This window comes from Crocodylus siamensis, chromosome 4 (genome assembly GCF_052110815.1).
Source record: "Crocodylus siamensis isolate JL-2025a chromosome 4, ASM5211081v1, whole genome shotgun sequence".
NCBI classification, from domain to species: Eukaryota; Metazoa; Chordata; order Crocodylia; family Crocodylidae; genus Crocodylus; species Crocodylus siamensis.
This window is the reverse complement of record NC_143398.1, coordinates 230,598,522-230,620,445: the sequence shown is the minus strand read 5'-3', so window position 1 is coordinate 230,620,445 and position 21,924 is coordinate 230,598,522. Positions and strand designations below refer to the sequence as shown.

Sequence of the window (21,924 nt, the reverse complement as noted above, 5' to 3'; positions counted from 1 at the left end):
CAGAGATAGGAACATGTGATGGCCTACCAATTATAGAAACCTACAATTAGCTGTGGATAAAAATAAAGCTTATTCTGTTAACGTTATATATCAAAGGATAAGAGCTTTCTCCCTAAAATACATATTGGGGAGAAAAAGGGTTCTAAATAACGCATGTATACTGGAGCATCAGGAAAACACAAGGTCCTGGCTTCACAACCTGCCTGGGGAGCAGGGGGAAGCCATCAGCACAAAGGGGAGCAGCCAAGATGATGGCTTCCCCCCCACTGCTGATTGGCCGAAAGGGCTGCCCACTGCACAGCCCCCATCCCTCTCCACCAATCAGTGACAAGGGCAGGGCTCCACAGCACACTTGGCCAGTGGCAAGGGGCTGTAAGTGTCCCATGAAAACCCCCTTTGTTCACTGCAACTTAGGTAGATCCATACCTATAAGAAGCATACAATTAAAAATATGTATTTCATTACATACTTCAAACAACATACTTGAACCCAGACTTTCTAATATAGCATTTGTGTATGGAATGTACAGAAAAGAGGCATATTAGGTAATGATTTTCATGACTTATAAGATGCAGTTAATTGCTCATTCTCATTCACCTCCTATTGGTAAAAACGGGGCCACAACAAATTCATTCTAATAAGACCAATGTCTCATTGTTTTACTTTTTGGTTTGTGAAAGAGATTTCTCTGCACCCACGCATGCGTATGTAAAAAAAATGAGTTATGTAAAATATCATCATTAAAATAATTCGGATAGAAAGGGGAAATTAGGAAGATATTACTGCTAGCAATAAGTGTGCTAGATCATTAAAAATACTAAATAAGAATCATTACCTTTGCAGCAGCATCTGGGAGATCAAAAGGAATACGCTGTCTAATTTTGGGAGGCAACTGAGTTAAAACTTCATTCTTTAGGCGTCTGATCATTATATTACTTAACAGCTGGTGCAATTCATCCAAGTTTGAAGCCCCTCTGCAATCCCACTGAGCTCTTTTACCAAAAAATCTGAGAATGAAAAGGTAAGATTAGCCCCAAAAGCATGTCCTCTGCCCAGGGAATCCCTACAGTGAGGAGAAAGAAGCAGGTGGCTGAGTTTGTGTTGCCTAAACTGCTTTTTCCTGACTGAGAAAGAATAGGTAGTGACAGAAAATGTAGGGGAAAAAAATCTAAGGTCATGGTTCAAATTGCTTAAAAATTCCTTTTCTGTGCATAGAAAAAATGCATAAACCCTTATATTTATGAAGAGAGTACTGTGATGAGTACACCTTAAAATGTAATACTAGCTAACATTATAACAAAGAGGCAGTTAGCCAGGGGAACAGTCAATTAACACAGTAGCATCAAGACAACCCTACACATCCTACGGGTGCTAAAATGCTGATTTCCAGTAGTTGAAAAAGAAGAATAGAACCATGTCTTAAGTGCATTGTGAATCAACAAGCAGTACTTTATCAGCCATACAGCACTGTAACTGCAGCATGGCCAGGACAAAGGATGACGATCACCATGCTTGCTTCTCCTGCTGTAACTGCCTTGAGAATTTCCAAGGGCTTTAGTGAATCCATTTCCTTGAAGCCAGTGAAAAATTTAGCTAGCAGGGAACCTCTGGGTCTCCAAATGTCCAGACAGACGCAATCAAATCAATATCAAAGGGCACTTCTACATGCTGTTGTGAAGCAACTGTGATGTCTGCAGGGTGCCATAGTGATACAAGTGGAGCAAAACTGCTCCAACTTTTCACTTGCTTCATTCAGGGTCAAAGCTGGAGTGACTTGGCTAACCTGGTTCACTATGAGATCATGCAGACATAAATCTGATCATAACAGCTGATGCCTAGTCCTGATAAGCAGCTAAAATCTATGTTTGTTCATACTTCAAATGCTATCACTTTTAAAACCCTCTTAGTAGTATTTATGAGCAGACAAGAGTACAGGAAGTTACCCACTCAGTACTCCTTTCATCTTTCTCATTGGTTTTCACCTCTTTTCCCTTTCTATCAGACCTGCCAGGAAAAGGGGAATAATACTGTATATTCCATTTCATTTGGAGGTATGCCCAGGGTAAGCATATTCTTGAGATAGAAATGTTTTGGACACACCTGGAAGAATAAAATTCTATACTTCCTCAGATTTTAATCAACAACATTTTACTTTGCTGTTTAGAACTGACTTGGGGAACTAATTTCTAGTTTGGTGAAGTTTGACCAGTGTATGCGGAAACTGTATTCAGAAAGAAAATGCTGACTATACTATTTGCTTGAATCTGCTCCCCCTGAATAAAATTCTCAAATGCTGTGTATGCTACCTATAGGAGGGGCTTTCTCTGTCCCAATTAGCAGTAATGTGTTGTCATTTTAAGCATTTAAATTAAGAAACTGCAGGAAGACTTGTGAACTCCCTCTGGACCTCTCATCTTCAAAAACAGGTGACCATGAACATCTTAGTGGAAGGGCATGTAGGGAGAGTATTGCACAAAATAATTAATCAGGCTTTTCATCATAGGACATTTTAGGTTCAGCCCAATGATTTTAAAAACTTATTTATTAAAAGCTTGCTAAACCTTCACTTGGTTTGATTTCAGTACATTTATGGCGTTCCAAAAATAAAATAATCATCTAGAATTGAGTAGCAAACCACAATGTATATCCCACGCACATTTGTGGTGTGAAAATTACATATTCACAGTCAAAACACCAAGGAAAAAATAGTTTCTCTGTCTGGAAATCTGACTTAAATGCCATGAAACAGCTTTGTCTAATAATACTGATGAAATACATAAGACAGGAGGCCTGTAGGAAAGTAGAACCTTACAATATGAATTTTTATGAATGTTATCCAGCTGTAAGCAAATTTAGGTGCCAAAATAGATCTCCTTATGTAATAGAAACTTCTCCTCCTAAATCTAAGTTTCCAAATATGTGTGTGTGTGTATGAAGTTATAGTTACGTTAATTCAGTAGCGATAAAACAAAAAACCCCAACAAAAAATGAACCCAAAAACCCAACACCACCCCTCACAGTCATTTCTTTGCCTCTCAGTGAAATGTCATGGTTTTATTAAACATTCAGGACTCATGGCAGAGGTGATATCTTTTATTAAACCAACTAAACTTTTGCAAAAAAAAAAAAAAATTTACTGCAGGTAAATTACTTTCAGGTGCAAACACCCTTCATCAGGCATCAGAGAAAAGATTGTAAAAGTTCTCCTGGGTAGAAATGAGAGTTCACATTTCAGAGGAGATCTGAATGTAGTAAAATCTCTTGTTTGGAAAAGTTCATTTTATATGCAGATTAGGCTCAGACTTTTCCAAACAGAAGATTTTACCACCTTTAGATCTCCGCTGAAATGTGAACTTTCATTTCTACCCAGGAGAACTTTTACAGCCTTTTCTCTGATGCCTGATGCAGGGTGTTTGTGCCTGAAAGCTTGCAATTAAAGAAATTTTTGTGCAAAAATCTAGTTGGTCTAATAAAAGATATCACTTCTACCACAAGTCCTGAATGCTTTTTCCTTTAGACCAATACAACTTAAACCTGGATGCCTGACACATGGTTTTATTAATTAATTTTTGCAAAACCAGGTATTTTAACCACAACTTCTTGGTAATCCAAAACTGTAATCCATCCCCTTTTATGTTATATTTAGAATACATTTAGAGAAAATTATTCTTACATTATGCCAAGAGCAAGAGCACAAGATCATCTTTAGCAACTAGTTATCTAGGAGGTAGGAAAAAGGAGAATTAATTGGAGCTCAGGGTATCTGGGTTCAGTTGCCAGCCAAGCTGCGGGCATACTCCATGACACTGCGCAAGTCTCTTTCATGCTTCTGAAAATGTTATAATTGGTTTAGATTGCACCCAAGTGCTTCATCTTGAAAATACTATTAGTTCCATATGCCTAAGTGGTACAGTGCCATATCATTGATTGTGAAGTGACTGGATACTAAAGAAATGAAGGATGTATATATTTTCCAGTTGCCTGGGAATTAGGAAACCCCAAGTTAAAACCAGGCTTAAACTAACTAAAAATATTTGTTTTCTTTACTCCCTAGAGTTGCCTGCAAATCACTCTGAAGTTGAAAAACGGCAACTATTACTATTTGAGTCGTTCAAGGGTCAGCAATTAAAAGAGGAACTATTTTTTTTTTCCTGTTTCAATGGATTTTTCATGATTTTTCATATATTGGCTAATACAGGGGTAGGCAAAATGGTGGATCCAGCCCATGGCAGACTCCATTTCCCAGCAGCCCCTGCCGGCATGGTCCCCAGCCAGTCTCCACGAAGACCCTAGGATCGTAGGGTCATGACAGTATGGGGCTGCAGAACTGGGGCTCTGTCCCAGCCCCAGCTCCGGCCCTATGCTGTCACAGCCCTGTGATCTTGGGGTCGCTATGAAGACCAGCTGGCAGCCATACAGACAGGGGCCGATGGGGGTCCACTACAGGTAGGATCCGGCCTGCAGGCCAGATTTTGCTCACCTCTGGGCTAATAGATTGGCCAAACTGACATCAAAGAGGGCTTCCATTTTTTTATGAAACAGCAATAATTACTAAAACTTTCAGAGAGTAAAGTTCCAAGTCAGTCCAATCCTGCCCTGAACATGAAATAACAGTTTCTAAAAAGAGAAACACAAGAAAATGGTATAGCAGCAAAAGAAGGTTTCCTAAGTCTTTCATCAGGTGCAAAATAACAAAACAAGTTTCCTCCACTTTGCATAGACAATGCAACTCCTGCAACATCCCCAGCTTAACTTTCATGGAAGACTGGGTCATGCAATATGGTATAAAAAAAATGAACCTATAACACACAGTATATTACACTCTTTGATTAATTCCCTGTGTGGGAAAAATTGCCCCAAAAACCCAAGACTGACAGAAAAATAAAGGGGCAGGTATCATAGTACCTGACACGAGCATTGCAATACTTTTTTGCATATTCACTCCATGTTCCAAATCTTCTTGGAAAAAGTGCTTCAATCTGCATGAAAAGCTGTAAACAAAACCACACCAACATAAATTATTAAACTAAGTATGCTCATGCCATATAAACAATGTTTAAAACAGATTTTTCTCTATACTTTTAGCGTAGGTCTATTTAAAAGTAAGCTCCCCTTACCGAAGAACAGTTTGTCAGCACACTGTTTAATAGTGCAACAATATGTCAATATAAAACTTGAATCATACAAACATGCCTGAAAAAGATGCTTATAGACGGTACACCAGAGCAACTTGAAAAACCTAGCTGAGGACTTTACAGAGAAAAGAAAAAGAGAGTAATACAAAATACACATTATTTTTGTGTAGGTCCCAAGTCCAAGGCACGGGGCTTAGAGAGAGAAGGATAAGATGGAAAAGACTGTGCATCCTGACAATAAAACTCACTGAGTCATTGCAACTCGTGTACCTTTTGCAGAGTTTCTGATTAGATGTGCTTTGCATTTTTATTCTGCACAAAGATTTTCTTGGTTCAACATTTTGGTTTGAACCACGGTAGACAGTGTTCAGATCAGAACCAAAGTTTTTTGGTTTGAAGTTTTGGTTCAAAGCAAATGATTTTAGTTTAGATTTGTAATTTCATGCACATCACCTCAGAGAGTAGGAACAACCTTCAATAACTAACTAGAATGTCAAAGATTGCTGTTTTGGTCTAGTTTATACACATTTTCTGGGCCAGAAAGAGAAATCTGTCCTCAATGATTTGCTAGAGATGGCTACTTCTTTGCATTTTTATAGTACATTTCAAATAATTGCATTTCAAGAAATGTTTCATTTGAATCTTGTTAGTGGTGATGGTCTCAAGCTGCGGCTGTTGAGCAACAGAAGAGTCTCTTGCTATTGGCTCCCATAACAGGTGTGCATCTACAAAAGCAGCAGCTTGCCCTTCTGCCCTTTTAAACATTTTAAGCTAATATTCCCTATGCACCAAGTTTGTTTTCTCTAGGTGTGAATAGTTGCCTTTTCAAACTATTTTAACACTTCAACCTTTTTCCAGAGACTTGTATGGGGGCAATTAACAAAGTAAATCACATTTAAAAACAAGGATAGTCTCAGAAAAAAGGCTGTGTGTCCCTTATCAGTTCCAAACATGGAAGTGCCTACAACCTGTATCCCTTGTTCCCAATATACAGTTATGCAAATTAATGCTGAAATATGTTGCTGCACCCAAAATAAAATGCAAAACAATACTTATTCAGCCAGTTGTTTCCTACAAAGACTGATTTACCTTCCTAATATGTTACACTGAGGGTGGACAGCATATGGCTCATGGAGCCAGAAGGCTTTGTGAGGCCTGTGCTGGGCCTGGGCAGCCAGAAGCTGCACCAGCATGCCACTGCTTCTCCCCACCACCTTCTCTGCCTCTTGGCTCCCCAGTTGCAGCGCAGGCACAACTTGCAGCCAGTGGGGAACAGACGGACAGCTTCTAGTTGTGCCCATGCTGCAACCAGGTGCATTCAACCCCCCACCAGCATCACGAGTCCAGCACTGCAAATACTGACTTTCTTTCAAGAATGGTCTCTCTCATACTTAAAACAGTAAAAACAGAAATGTTTTCTAAAAACACCAATTAAAATCAAGATAAAAATCAAGCATTAGATATTCAAGTCTCCATGTTTCGAAATACAGTTAACACAAAGACCAATTAACACATGATTTTTTTTTAATGCGTTAAATAAAACTTTGGAGCCTGCACCTGGGCTGCCCTGCCCCACTGCCTTCACCGCCACCTCCAGGGTTGCCACACGGGGCAGTGGTGGCAGTGCAGAGGAGTCATAGGGCAGCCTAGGCATGAGTTCTGGGTAACTGCATTATAGTGGTATAACAGAAGGTACAATCATTTTTACCTGACACTTTTACAAAACAGTAATGAATTTTGAAAATACTTTAAGAGTCCTGAAATCTCTCAGATCAGGAAGCAAAAGGTGTCAGAGTTCTTGCCTCCACATGAGTGTAGGATGCAAACCCGCTGTCATTGCCTCTCCCTAGGGCCCAGAGGCCTGGAAGTGGCTCATACTGGAGCTCCCTGGCAGTTCTAACCTACCCTGAGCCCAAGTCGTGGGGCCTGAGGGTGCCAGGCAGCCCTGTCACAGTGTCTCTGTGTGGGTCCTGGTGAAACGTGGTCTCCAGGTGGCTGCAGCAGGAAGGTGGGGGGAAACACCTACCCAACCAGGGCCCTAAGCAGCTGGGATGGCAGCGCCAGGGTTTGGGAAAGGTAGTGCTGGGCCATGATGGGACTGCCTGGCCTCCTCGGGCAGGTCAGGAATGCCTGGGACCCATTGAGCAAGCAAGTTGGGAAAGTTCAGGCCCAAGCCAGGGCCAGCACCAGAGCAGCTACCCTCAGCCTGGGCTGCCTGCAGCCCCCAATACTGGAGCCAGAGTGGGATAATCCCACTGCCGCTGGGGCTGTGATCAGGCAGTGGGGATGCACCAGATCTGTGGAGGCTATGCAAAAACCCTCTTCGATTGGGCATCCTGCCAGGGTGTGCGGAGGTGCCCCCTCCCTGGGCTCCAGGCCCCGTTGTGAGCAACACCCCTCCCTGGGCTCCAAACCTCACATACACACCCATAGACCCCCACACCTTCACAAATCCCACCCCCCACACACACCACACCTACCCTGCAACCATACGAAGTACCTGCATAATTTTGCATGATTTTGAGTTTTTTTGTGCATAATTTTGAGTTTTTAGCTGTGAAGTTAAAATCGAGATTAATTGTAACTAATTTTTTTAATCATGCAACTAATCATGATAAAATGTTTTAATTGTTTGACAGGCCATTTTTATACCTCTTCAGGTCTTCCTAGAGCAGGCGTTCCAGTGAGGAGAATGGCTCGTACAGCTTTCTGGACAACTGGCAACAAAATCTTGCTGCGGGTTGCATTTCTAGATTTCATATAGTGAGACTCGTCAACTACTACCACCTTGAAGTTTTGTTTGTACAAAGCATCTATTAATGTCTGTGCATTTGTAGTTAGCAAGCCATAACCCAAAACAATCACTTTGCTGGTTGATATTCTCCTGGAAGAGAGAATCCAGATATGTGGTTACTAATTTATAACAACAAGACTAATCAGCAAGAAACAAAAATCACCTTCTGAATAAGTTCTATAGATACACCTCTCCAATGTGCATGTGGCTTAATGCAACTAAATCTATACAATCACCTATCACAACTATTGATATTAGAGAATTTTGATGTTTAAGCCAAATTATGCTAGCACCTGAAACATTTACAAACCATACATTTAGTAAGCATTTGTAGAACCATTGCAAATGCACCTACAAGCAAGTTCCAAAGATTCGTTTGGTGGCATTGTGTCAATTTGTGTTCCTTCCCCACCTCAAATATTTCTTCAAGCAGGAAACCTATGAACTTATATCTTTATGATTCCCAAATCCCATATGTTTGTCTGTACTCTTTAAGAGTACAATACCATGCATATCAAGCACTCACTAATATTATAACATGGTGGTTTTGCACATAGGGAAACTGCTGGTTAGATGCACCATCCTTGCCAGGACTGTCCGACTGAACAGGACTATGTGGCCAAAGGAAAAAAAAACAGAAATATGCATGGCTTGGTAGCTCTTCAAGGGTGCAGACAAATGCATGAGTTACCAAGGCATGGAATCATAAGGGTGTAAGCTGTTACAATGTAATTTATATCCACCCTGTTTTATAGTGATACACATGTAGCAAAACATATAACTTTGACCCTGTTTCATTGAGGGCTCTATTTACAGTAATTCACCTCAGTTGTTTCATTATAGGAGCATGCTTATTGTACAAACAAAAGTGAGTTTCACACCACTATACTAAAAGTCTTCCCTGGCTATGCCAAAGATGACTTTGACTGAACCACAAGTACATGATGAGGTTAACTTTGTATATGCAGTCCTTAGGTCAGCAATTCTCACCCAGGGTGCCATGAGACCTTTTTAAGAGTGCCCTGGGGTATCATGTAATATTAGCACTGTTAGGTTTGTAAACACCTACATGTGATTTAAGACTTCAAGTAAGAATCCCATATCAAAAAAAATTCGTTACTATGTTTGATCTTTCTGAGCTGTTTGCAATAAAAGAATTGCTCTATTATTTTTCTGCATTAAAAAATGAATAAAATAAAAATGAATAAAAGCAAAGAACAAGCATTTTCAGAGGGTGCCCCAAGTCTAAAACCAGTAAGAACTACTGCTATAGGTAGTTATAACCTGGCCTGATGCTAAGAGAGCTCTGACTTACATGAGGTATATGTGACGGGCAAGCTGAAGGCTTGGAACGAGAGCATTAATTCAACAAACCTTCAAATACCTTCAATTCAGAGACACTGAAATTGAAAAAATTTGAAACCAAGAACAAGTATTTTTTGTTAAGAGTTCGAGACAGACAGGGGACAGCTAGAGTTGAACACATTGTCTTCAACCTGTTAAGAAAGGAAGATTTGAGATAAACCTTCTTATTCCTTGTTAACTACTATGCAAAAAATGTAGAAGTAATCTTTATGAAGCAAATATACCAATAACTACATAAACAATTTCCTTACCTGTATTGCATCTTCCAGAAGAGGATCTCACATTACATTTTTTACATTAAATATAAAACTAAAGGGCAAGATTCTCCAGGGCAACTAATGGTTTTGTGCATCTAACTTCAGGCACGAAAGGGGGTGCATATTTATCACTTCCCAAAAATCAGAACCCTCAACTTCAAATCTCTCCTCTGAAAGAAGGAAGTATTAACTTCCCTTTAATTTTTTCTTATCTAATGGAAAAACTAAAGCATAGGAAATTAAATGTCTTCCCTGAGACCACATTAGAAACCTGACCTGGAACCCAGACTGCTCGACTCACAGCTACATGCATTGATACGAGAGCATCTTTTGCTTTTTCTGAGTATCAAGCTACATAATATTTTGTATAATTTTTTAAGAGTTTACTGAACAAATCAAAAGTACAGCCTTGCTATGGAAGAGTAGGAAGCTGTACTCACCCAATGTCAGTTTTGTTCTGAATAATACTAAGATCGTCAGGACAGAGTTCAGGAATCCATTTCTCCATTTCTTCAGTCCAAGGGTACCGTAGAGATGAAGGGACTACTATTAAAAGAGGCCATTCCTTTTTATAGTAGTAAGAAATGGCAATTGCTTGAATTGTCTTCCCCAACCCCATCTATGAAAAAACACATGGAAAGAAGCTACCATTTCATAGAATCATTCTGAAATGGTACCATACCACCATTTCATATCATATCATCCATCGAAAATTGTGTTCAAAACTTAAAATGCATCTTGTGGACCTTGACTTGTAAATGGTTTGGGACTTCCTTAAGCAAAACATGGTCTTTCTTTGACACACTGCTGTGTTTGGAATACGTAACATTTTTGGGTTAGCACTTGCCGCATAAATGAGGGGAGTTTGAGAGATACACCACAGACAAAATACCTGCCTCATCACTGCCTGCATTTGTTAATTTTCTGGGCTGCGGAGTGTATCTTCCCTAATTCTCCTCTCTGGCTTTTTGAACTAGTAGTGATAAGTTCTCTGTTTACTGGGATATTTTCATTTGTCCATGGCCTGCTAGGTTAAGCTTACCAAGCTCATTAGCATCTCTGCATTTCTTGTTCTTCCCTCCATTTCATATAAACTGAATCAACTTGTGCTTACTTGGACAAAGGTTGTCTTCAACAACCAGCTCTATTACGTTATCACTGCTTACTCAAAACCAAATTTAAAATGGCATCACCTTGGTTCACTGACTATTATTTAATGAAGAGCCATCAGCTAGCACATCCAGAAATAACTGGCCCCTCCCACTATCAGCAACATTTATTCTCCAATCTATATCTGGGCAATCAGTCACTTGTAACAAGACAATATAAAAGAAATCTCTATCCAACTTAAAATATGAGAGCCCATGCAGACCTATTAGAATCTCTTTCCCAAACTGCTTTTAAAAGTATAAGCTTTATTGTTAGTTATATAGTGCAGGTAAGCACTTCACATTGTCACAAACAGATTTTAATTTTAAGAAGTATTACTCTCCCATTTCCCTGAAAAAATAAAGAACTGTTTTAATCCGAAAATAATGTATTATTTTTATGTTTTCATGCACTTGCTCTGCTGCACTTAATATTTACATTTAGAAAAGTCATCCGTTTAAAAATGTCACTTGAATTCAAAAGATAATTCACTCCTGTTTTAAAAATAGCCAACTAGAAAAATATAATTGCTAAATGCACTGCAAAAGTTAAAGCACAAGATATTTAACCTCCATTAGACACAATTATTAAAACCTCATCTTAAAAACAAAAGGGATTATTCAAGTTGACCTTAAACCAGGCTGAGTAATCTCAACTTTAAATTTTCATGCTTAGAGACCTTCTGTGTATCTGAGGAGCACTGTAATAACTGTTTCTCTTACCCCCAATCTACCCCTCCAATAAGCAACATACTAAATGCTAACAACAAAAACAATACAAGAGAGGAAACATTACTTACCTCATCAGCAATCATACACCTAAATGCGAAAAACAAGAGATAAAACTTTTTTTAACAAATGGTTTATTAATAGCTCTACTTTTACAAACAAATTTTGTAACAGCTTAATAGATGAACAACAATAACTAGCCTTATTCTTACCTATATTATTATGGAAATATATCAAAAAATGAAGGGTTGATAAAATGATAATAAAAACTACCAGCTGTAAATATTTTAGAGCCCTTTCCTCATGTATTTATCAGATTCATCTGCATTGTGAAAGAGTTTAAAACAGTATATTAAATCAGGTACAATATAGTGTCAGATTAAATACTACGTAAAACTACAATTTAAATAGGCTTGCACAGATTTTCACAGGAACATCTTCTATTTTAATGTCTGTCATACAGAATTAACCAGTGTTTTGCATCTCTGATGACAGATTATTTATCATACTGTCCAAATAATCACAGTACACCAGTTCACGCTATCTTACTTGTTCTCAGACTAAAGTGGAAGGAAGAGTAGACTTCCATTTTCAATATACCTATCTTAATTTAAACTTGAGCACTGGAAACTTGGATATTTCAAACTCACAATTCACCTATGTAGAATCACCTGTGCAAGACCAGTAACAGATCCACTCCTGAAATATTTGTTTAAAAGATCTATATTCTGTCACAGTCCAATGCTTTACAGGTTAGTACATATCAAAGACAGAGCCTATGATCTAATGAAAAATCATGATTGATATACCATTTTATATTGCTCTTAAACTTAGATATGGGTCAGGAAACTTCATTGACTCTAACCATCTGACTGAGACAAATGCTTTTTCAGCAAATGGATATTTTGCTCAATATTAAGATATAGGATGATAACATATGAAGGAGAGACAATGCCACATTTGGCTTGAAAAGTCCACTTACTAGCTCACATGCCAAGCACAAAGGCCTAACACACCTAAATTCTACAGAGATAAGCCCTACTCAAAAAGAAAAAAAGTAATATTTGCAGAGGTAGCTTTCCAGCTGCAAAGAAATGCAGTTGCATCTTTCCAAACCTGCAGTGACAACACCAGCATCTCTCTTGGTACACAGATTTTCTAATCAACAGCAGAAATTAACAAAAGCATTCAACTTCATAGCCACTATTTGAACACTGCTTGACAATAAGTTATACACACACACACATGCACGCACACATCTGTTGCAAAAAAAACACCCAAAAAAACCAGCAGGGACCAACCCGTCATAGCTTTTCGTAGCCTTTCTCACAACCAGCAACAGAAAGGGAAGATTAGTGTGGATCATTCTCTCCCTCATAGGGGTACAGCAAGAATCAGACAAGTCATGAGGGGTGGAAACCCAGCTCTCTCTCTCTCCTCCAAGAGCACTGGGAGGTGTGAAACTTCAGTTATCTAAAAACCCATTGCAGTGAACAGCTTCAAGCACAAATTGTGGCCATAAACAGACATATACTCAAAATGCCCCAAATCCCAGAGTGTTTCAAACTTGGCACATTTTAGCATCATGGAGATGTGTGACCCACAACTTTAGGTCCTTCAAAATGCTAGAGAAGACATACAGCAGGAGCATTCTTCTGCCAACAGGGCTGAAGAGTACAAATCTGTACGACTCTCAGGTCCCTACCACAGGTTACACTTAAGACATGATTAACCACTTAATCATGTCTAAATTGTGATCTGGCCACATGTTCAATCAATTAATGGCACAATAAAATGAGGAATAAGCCACCATGTTATTCCACAAAAAAAGCGTAACAACTATGGCTGGTTCCTAGCACGCCATTAACTGAACATGTGGCCAGATGTGCCCCTGTGCCTGGGAGCCCTGACAGCTGAGCCCTATGCACCCCTGGAGCTGGGAGTCCTGTCAGCTGAGGGCCCTCCCTCCTTGCTGGTACAGGGTGAGCCTGGGATAGTGATTCCAGGCTTCCCCTGCACTAGGAATAAGGCAAGATAGGATCTTATGTGCAACCTCACAATCATTTTTCCTGCCATGTATGTGTGGCGTGGCAGGAAGCGTGATTTTGTGGATCACGCATCAGATACTATCGTGCCCTTACCTGCATGTCTGGAAGGACCCTCGGCCTCCAGCAGCTCCGGACGACAGCTGGGTGCAGCAAGGGGGCGGTGGGGAGGGAGAAAAGAATACTGTGGGAGGCCAGAAGATGATTGAAAGGTGCAGATATTTCATGAAGCATTTTAAATTGAAGCACTTCAAAAGATGTTCCTCTTTTTACCAAGGGCCATTTTGAAGTGCTGCTTTAGCTGGAAACACACTTGCTTTCTGGAGCATATCAAAGCATTGCAAGTGCTTGAAACAGTAAGTCTGTCCAACAACCTAATATAGAAACCCCAAAACTCTTGTAACTTCATAGTATTTACCAGGATTGACAAATGCTGTATTTTCTTGCATACTACATGACCCCAAATAAGACCGGCACCTTGTTTTTTTGGAATGAATAATACCAAAAAGATTTTTCCACAGTCATGACCCAGAGCTGGCTTTTTCAGAGAGGCTGCACTGCAAAATTACTGCCAGATTCTCACAGCCACCAAGCTGAGTGGCTGTGAAAGGGCTAACACTGGACTCCTCCTCTTCTGCTTGCTTGCTAATAGAGGAGCTGGAAGCCATTTTGCAACACAGTACCTTCAGCCTCTAGTTAGAAAAGAAAATCAGCTTCCCTGATTAAGATACACTCCCCAATTTTGGGGAGCTGACCTTTGGGTGGAAACTGCATATGGTATGTAAGCAAATATAGTAGCTGCACTTCACCTTACTAGTGGGACAACTCACATTTGGGCTTTTGCTATCTAAACTGGCAATTAGGTTTTTTTCTCTAGCCAGTATGCGATTTGCAGTACGTTCAAGCATAATATAACTTGTAAGGTTTCAAGAAAAAACAAAAGCATATACAACTTCGAATTTGAAAGAGTCAACCAGAAACTAGGACTAGGGCTGCAGCCTCTCCACCACCCACTGTCTTCCATATCCAAGTCTCCTTTCCTGCTCTTATTCACGTAGTGTCCACTCTTACCTGCTTCCCATCTCTCCCCCAAAGACACATCTATATTTATATTACTTTGCTTGCTCTATTATTAGCAACCAACCGACTCAGAATGCTAGCATACAAATAAATACAGAGAAAATCTGAATGGGATTAAACATATGTTCAAAGTTAACCAAAGATGTAAGTGCTGAAGTGTCAGGAATCATGATAAGAACTGTAGATAATTCTTGAACTCTTCCATAGACAGGTGCTAAAAGCTATTGTTGATACAGTTTGCAGATTATTCTCTAGCTAGAGTTCAAGTGTTTATTCGTGTATCCATCTATACACACAGTCATAGGTTGAAAAACAATCCTGCATGAAGTCTTTTAGTGAAGTGCCCTAATTAATTTGCATTCTGGACATGATGATTTGGTTGACGTGTACTGCAACTATGATCTGCTTCTCTGGACTATTAATTTCTATGGAAATCCAGAGTGAATATGACCCAGATAAAAGATGGCGATTTCAGAAAAGGGTATTTTCATTTCCAGTAGTATGGTTTACAGCACATCTTGTTGCAAACATTTTTGGTTTTACAATCAGATTTTCCTATTGTTAAATACTAGTCTGCTTTTTGTGCAACTCCACAGTCCCCATTTTTTGCATCTCTCCATGTGATGTGAAGTTCGATTTTTTCTTCCTGTGCATTGTTACCTAGATTAGAGGAGTTTAGTAGATTAGCTACTAATAAAAGAGGCAAGAGACAGATTTACAGTGTGACCTTTTATTGTTTAGACCCTAAAGAACAAAAACAAACACTTATCCCAGTGTCAATCCAGGTATCCAACACAGTGCAGGAGAGATTCTTATCTATACTGCCTCTAGCACAGGGAGGATGGGTGGCATCGAGACAGGTAGCAGATCTTCCCATATTTACTGAGTTCCCAGATTTTCTCTCTAGACTATATCGTATATTTATACCTGGCTTATTTTAAAATAAACATTTTTAATTGGCTGATTTAGATTTCCTTGTTGTATTGAGACTTCAGGAACCAGACTGAACCAGTTTTTCTACGGACTGTAAAGTGTCAATTAAATAGTATTTATGCCCTTGTGAAAATTATAATTTTGGAAGAAGGGAGTGCTTCTCTCCTTCCTTCATCATCTTGGAATTCTGCTTCTCACTGTCATGTTTTCTTTTCAACTTGGTTTATGGTCTTCAAAAACAAACTGTCAAAACAAAGCACCCTAGTTTAAGAAACTTAACACAAATATATTTATTATTGCAGAACTACATTTAATACCTGTGGTTATATCAATCACTACTATTAACATTTTAAAGACAAAGCCATGGCATGCTATGTCTGAATATTCTATCTTATGGGCTTTTTGTATAATGTTTCTTTTCAGGCCTTTTGCTCTGTTTAATTTAATCTCACTACTGGTTTAGCTGGACATGTAGGGCTCCTATACACGTGCAGGGAGGCTGCTTCAACGCTCTGTAATTACAGTGCGTCAGAGCAGACTTGATTAATTGAGTCTGCTGGCATGTGGTAAATACCGTGCTCCAGCAGACTCCAGTGTCACATGTATCAGTGTCCCTGTACTGAAAAATGGTGGCAGGGGTGCTTTAACTAAAGCTAGTTCGACATATGCTGTTTCTTTATATGCAAATATAAAACAAGGGACTTTCCCCCATGGTGACTGGGGGAGAAAACCTCGTCTTTTATTCAAGAAAATACAGTAAAAGATTTCAGTTCAGTTCACTGTCTCCTACACTAATGCAAGCAGACAAGCTGCCAGCATGAACATAAAAAATTACATACTATCAAAGCAGAAGCAGCAGACCTTCGAATACATTTGAAGGTACAAATCTGTATTTTCTTCATATATTTTGACGGCAAGACGACAGACTTCTTGTTCTTTGAAGTTCAATTAGTCATTTCCTCTCAACTGGTAGTTACCCAATTTGAGCTTCATCATTCATATCCCATCTGTTCGTATGACACCTTAATAATCATTATATCCAAGAACGCAAAACTGATATAACAAACAGTTTCATATCCTGTTATAAGCTCAGCCCACATGGCCAAAAGTTTCAGAAAATCATAATAATATTAGGTGTCTTTGCCACACACACTCTTCTGTAACAGTCCAGAGACAACATCATAGTTTGATGATGTTTCTTTGGGTTAAAATAAGATTTTTTTTTTTTTAACTAAAGTTTGTATTTATTTTCATGGAGATCCCAGTGGTAGGATTAGAACCTTTATAAATGTGCAGCCAAGAAGCCTGCTATTCCAGTATCAATACCTAGAATCTTACTTCAATGTACCAGATGTGCAGATTTAGCTTTCTTTACTTCTGTGAACATCATCGTAATGGTCTTTGAAGAAAGAAAAATGGATGGACCATATTTCCAGGGACAGAGTGAATCATGCTATAGTTATACAATTTGGTACACCAAAGTTTTTTTGATTTAAAAAATACATACAAGGGAAATGGAAGGACAGAAATTTATAATTAACATAATAAAGAACTAATTGCATTGGAAACTGAAATTTGTAAGCTTACTAAAATATTAATGTATTAATATTAGCTTTAGAAATAAGCATGCTGTACTAATAGAGTAATAGTACTTTCTTCTTACTAATGCATTATAGCATAGCTCAGTGAGGAAAACCAAGAAAATTTATCATTTTTGCAGGCATTCAACAAGGAATTCTGGCCTGTGTAGGAATAGTTGCAATTCAGTTTCAGTAATTCCTGTTCCAAAACTCTGTTTAAGCTTGAGCCTTCTTGGACTTGTATTTTTCTGGAACAATCATGTGACCAAGCTGAACTAAGCTTTGCTGGAAAATGGCAGGGCAATCAATATTCATGTCAAAAAGCTACAGGACAGAAGGCAAGTTTGCAGCTCAGCTGAAAAGCAGCTGCAGAGAGCAACCAAAACAAGAGGTGGGAGGTTAGGAAGCATGCCAGGATGACGCAGTTCTCTGGAAGAGTGACCTGCACTGAGTATGAGATGCTGGCTGGCAGGCCCTCCAAGCACTAAATCCTGGATTGTACTTAGAAGCTATGAACCAGGTGGCAAGGTCCAAGAAAGAACAGTAAGGCTAATCCCAGAAAAAAAGGGAGATTATTTCTGAAGTCTTGCTTATGACAGAAAGAGCTTACTTACATCTGACAGGACACAGCATACCATTCATATTATGAAAAAGATACCCCAAGTATTTTCTCAAATACCGCCCCTTTGCACATGACACACATACCTTGTTCTCTGGCCAATTGTGTGACAAAGTGTCCAAGAAGTGTTGCAGCCTAGGAGACCGTCTGGCTGAGGCAAGAGGCAGTGTCCTGCTGTAGCAGGACAGCAACAAGGCTAGGCTCCAGACCAGGGGCAGGCAATTATTTCGGGAGGAGGGCCGCTTACTGAGTTTTGGCAAGGCATTGAGGGCCGCATGGCAGGCAGCCAGAGGCAGATAAATATTAATTTTCTAAATTTTTTAGGGCCCCCTGCGGGCTGGATAGAATGGCCTGGTGGGCTGCATTCAGCCTGCGGGCTGCATTTTGCCCACCCCTGCTCCAGACCCTCATGCAAGGGCAGGAGGACTGCTACTCCCTCACTGTAAACAGTGCTTTATATAAATTCCTGTTAATAAGTCTTGTTTCCCCGTAAGAAGCCTGATCAAGATCCAACAGACTGCATGTAGAAGCTCACTTCCCCTGAGCCAGCTCAACAGCTGCTTCAGACACAAACTACAGTGCTCAGTCAACAGATGCTGACATCCGAGAACGTTAACATTGAATTCTGCCCCTTCTGCTTCCTGGGTCCCAGAGAAATGGCAGCTATTTTAGCAGCCATCAGAGGATAGCATGGGCATGCTTCTATACCAGCAAAGGAAAGCCAGCTCCCCACTTAAGACACAACCCCAATTCTGGAGGGCTGATATTGAGGGGTGCATGTGGTATGCGAGTAAATATGGTACATAAAATGTATTCCAGTCAAATGAACACTATGAAAATACAAGTGATTAGAAGATAAAGATTTCCATTGTAGAGGCACCTAACACCTACAGAGGTTGGCACCGGCAATGAAGGCATTATAGAAATATCATAAGAGATTTTCCAATGAATTACCAAAATAGAGCTAGACTAATAACTGTGATTTGACTCTTATAAAGTTTTAACCTAGCAAATGTAGCTATTGCCTTTACTGTTACCCACATCAAGAACCTGTTTACTTCTAATAAGATATCTCCCTAAAGGGAAAAATAAAAATGAATAAATACAGTGGCAGCATGTACATTAGCCCAGAGATAAGACCTATACTTTTATGTACATTTTTGAAAGAAAGGTAGTTAAAGTAAAAGCACTTAAACTAGTTAAATAGTATAGATATTTTTTTAAATGTGAAAAATAATATAATTTTCTTTAATGAGCACAAGCCTTGTGCAGTCTGCTAGAACATACTGTACAAAGGAAGCTTGCATGTTGCTTCTGCTAGTGTGGGTGTCCTGATATTCTTGGGATTCTCACCTACTCATGTGAGTCAGTTTTATATAACACTACAACATATAATTTGCCTCCTACTCACAAGCCAACACTTTAGCACTAACATCTTACCCATGGGTTATTTAAGGAACGTGAACTTAGTACATTTTTATATAAAACTGCGCAAGCAGCCATTACATTTGTGTGTCAGTAATCACAGCATGCAGTCCTAAAACTAGAACAAAGGGAAATGACTTCCTTGCAAAAATAATTAGTTACTTCCCCAGAAATAGAGCCACAAATGGTTTAAACTAGATATGGCTTGCTCTTGATTTATAATGGGCATTTTAAAAGTCTATTTAGTACAAATAAGATGTATTAAGACTGACAGCATTGAAAACTTGCCACTTACAGAAGAGATATGATGCAGACAGTGAGCATACTCTTCAGTATTCCCCATCTGGATGGTGAGTCACCACCTTTAACACCTGGTTTTGATTAGAATTTGAAGGTGTGTTACCATGTTAACCTACTAACCTTTTAAAAAGCTAGCCAAGATGGTTTGGTGTAATGTAAGCTAAGCTGGTCAAGCTGAAGCTTTGGTTTAAAGGCTCTCTTAGGAATTTTGAAGATGTTAGCTATATAACCTTAAGTTCCTAGTCAAAACAGAGTCCAACGCAGGGGTGGCCAACCCATGCGCATGTGCCCCACATGGCAGGGCAACCTATGTATATGGCATGTAGCAGATCAGGGAGAAAGCAGAGAACACAATAGCAGTTAGGACAGGGTGCAGAAAACAGAGCAACAGCTTGGGCAGGAACAGAAAGCAGAGTAGCAGATCAGACAGGGAAAAGGGATCAGAGTGGCAGTCAGGGAAGGTGCAAGGCTTACCTTGTGGCACAAAAAAGTTGGTTCCCACCAGTCTAACAAGAGGACAATTAATCTTTATAATCATTTAATATTTGGCTTCTGAGACTTTAAAGTTCACCAACTCTGGCAGTTTTCTTTTTTTGAAGCGGGCTCAAGTACGTACATGACCAACATTCACTCATTTCAACTGCTTTGGCTAAACACTTAAATCATGATTTAAGCAACACATGATTTAGCAGGGATCCAAGTTTTCCATTCGCCACAAAAAAAACGGGGTAAAACCTGGATTTTCTCATTTTAAGGAGAAAAATCTGGATTTTCTCTTTTAAAGAAGAAAAACGCAGGAAATGATGGGTTTACTCTTGCAGGCAGGCAGAGTTCCAGTTTGCAAGGGAGTGAGGGGAGCAGGCAGAGGGCAGTCAGGCAGGCAGGGGGCACCATGTGCATGTGCACAACATATACATGCACATGGCCATCAGGCATCCTGGAAAGCAGCTCCCTGCAGGTAAGTAGTTATGGAGATGAAAGGGGAGGAACTGAGGCCCCCATAGTGAGGGAGGGAGTTGGGCAGGGCTGGGGCTGCCCAGCCTGAATGATGCTTGGGGCCCAGGGCCAGAATGTGGCCGCAAGGCCTGGCTAGGAAACAGGACAGAGCTGTAGGTGGCTCGTCCAGGAGGTAGCAGGGGGGCTGGCTCCCCGCTGCTGCATGCACTCCCAAGGGGAACATGGGGGTCATGTGCCCCACCAGATTGGGCTTCTGTGACTCAGCAGGCAGGACCTGACGTGGCAGGACAGAGCAGGGCTGGGCAGGGAAGCTCAATGCCACCACTGTGAGCCCCACACTTCCATAGCAAAATGCCACCTACCCACCTGGCAGCAGTGGGAGGCACAACTCCGTGCCACCACCTCCGCTGCTGCCATGTGGGTAGGGGTGCTTCACAGTCACAGTGCTTGACTCGTGGCAGCGGCACCAAGCTTGGAACTAGCCCGCTCTGTCCTGCCATGCCGGGTTTTGCCCGCTGAGCTGCAGAAAACCCAGGGGAGGTCAGCAGGGTGAGGAGCCCCGAGCCCTCACCTGTCCCTCTCCCACAGGCTCCACTCCAGCCGTGCTGCCCGTGGGGGATGGGAAGCCAGGCTCCACACTGCTGCAGCAGACACCATCTCCCACAGGTGGCAGCCAGTGTTTGGGAGCTGCTGCAGCAGGCAGAGGGCTGCAGACCCAGGTCCCTGGCCCCATAGCCCTGGCAGCTGGGGGCCTCCTCTGGCAGAGCTGGGGGGGCAGGGGGCTGTGGATGAGGAGTAAGGTGCATGGGCAGAGCCGGGGAGCTGTGAGTGGGGAGGCTGTGGGTGGGAAGTGAGATATTTTGGGGATTTTAATCAGAGAATTCATGGGACTTTTTTAATAGGAGAGTTTGTGATTTTTAAACAGAGAAAACCAGGATCCCTGTTGATGAGATGCAATGACCAAACTTCAGCTACTTGTAGCCTGTTCCCTTTCCAAAATGAACCCTGTGCCTGGTATTTCCCCTACCTCCCTTTTCTAGCTCTGATAATTTTCTCCAACCTGCTCTTCCTTCTGTCCCAGACCTAGTCAACTTCACCCCCCCGCCCAAGACTCTAGAACAGGGGTGGCAACATTTTCAGGCCAAGTGCCAAAAACCCCAGCAACTTGCGCTTTGACAATGTTGGAATGCTAGAGGTGAACAGTGAGGGAACCGTGAGGAACCTGATCCTTGTTGTGGCACCACAGCCCCGGCCCCTTCCCTGCCATGCTCCCCGATGTTCGCATGCAGCTGTTGCCAGCAATGAGCAGGGCCAGGGCTCTGGACCCCACTGCAGCCACCTGCAGGCTTGTGGTTGCCTGCTGCTAGCAGCCCAGGCTCTGGGCAGGTCCCTGTCACCTGGCAGGGACCTCAGGCTGCTTGCAGCAGGCTGCCACAACCCTGCAAGTGGCTGCACTGGGGTCTGGAGCCCCAGCCCCGCTTATTGCCAGCAGTGGCTGCAAGCATACCTCCAGGAGCAGAGTGGGGAAGGGGCTGGGGCACAGGGCACGGGGACAGG

General features: G+C 41.0%; 1 protein-coding gene across 5 annotated transcripts in view; it reads right to left on the bottom strand.

Annotated features, from left to right (window-relative positions):
* Positions 1–21,924, bottom strand: part of ZRANB3 (zinc finger RANBP2-type containing 3) — a 91,278-nt gene that overhangs the window by 47,058 nt on the left and 22,296 nt on the right. For 4 of the 5 annotated variants that reach the window (XM_090045854.1, XM_090045851.1, XM_090045850.1 and 1 more), the window contains 5 exons: positions 11,500–11,518; positions 9,992–10,170; positions 7,788–8,019; positions 4,906–4,991; positions 836–1,007 (listed from right to left, as the gene is read on the bottom strand). In XM_090045854.1, the coding sequence (XP_089901980.1) occupies positions 836–1,007; positions 4,906–4,991; positions 7,788–8,019; positions 9,992–10,170; positions 11,500–11,518 (688 nt within the window). The remainder of the gene's footprint in view (positions 1–835; positions 1,008–4,905; positions 4,992–7,787; positions 8,020–9,991; positions 10,171–11,499; positions 11,519–21,924) is intronic. The other variant, XM_090045855.1, reaches the window with a different exon arrangement.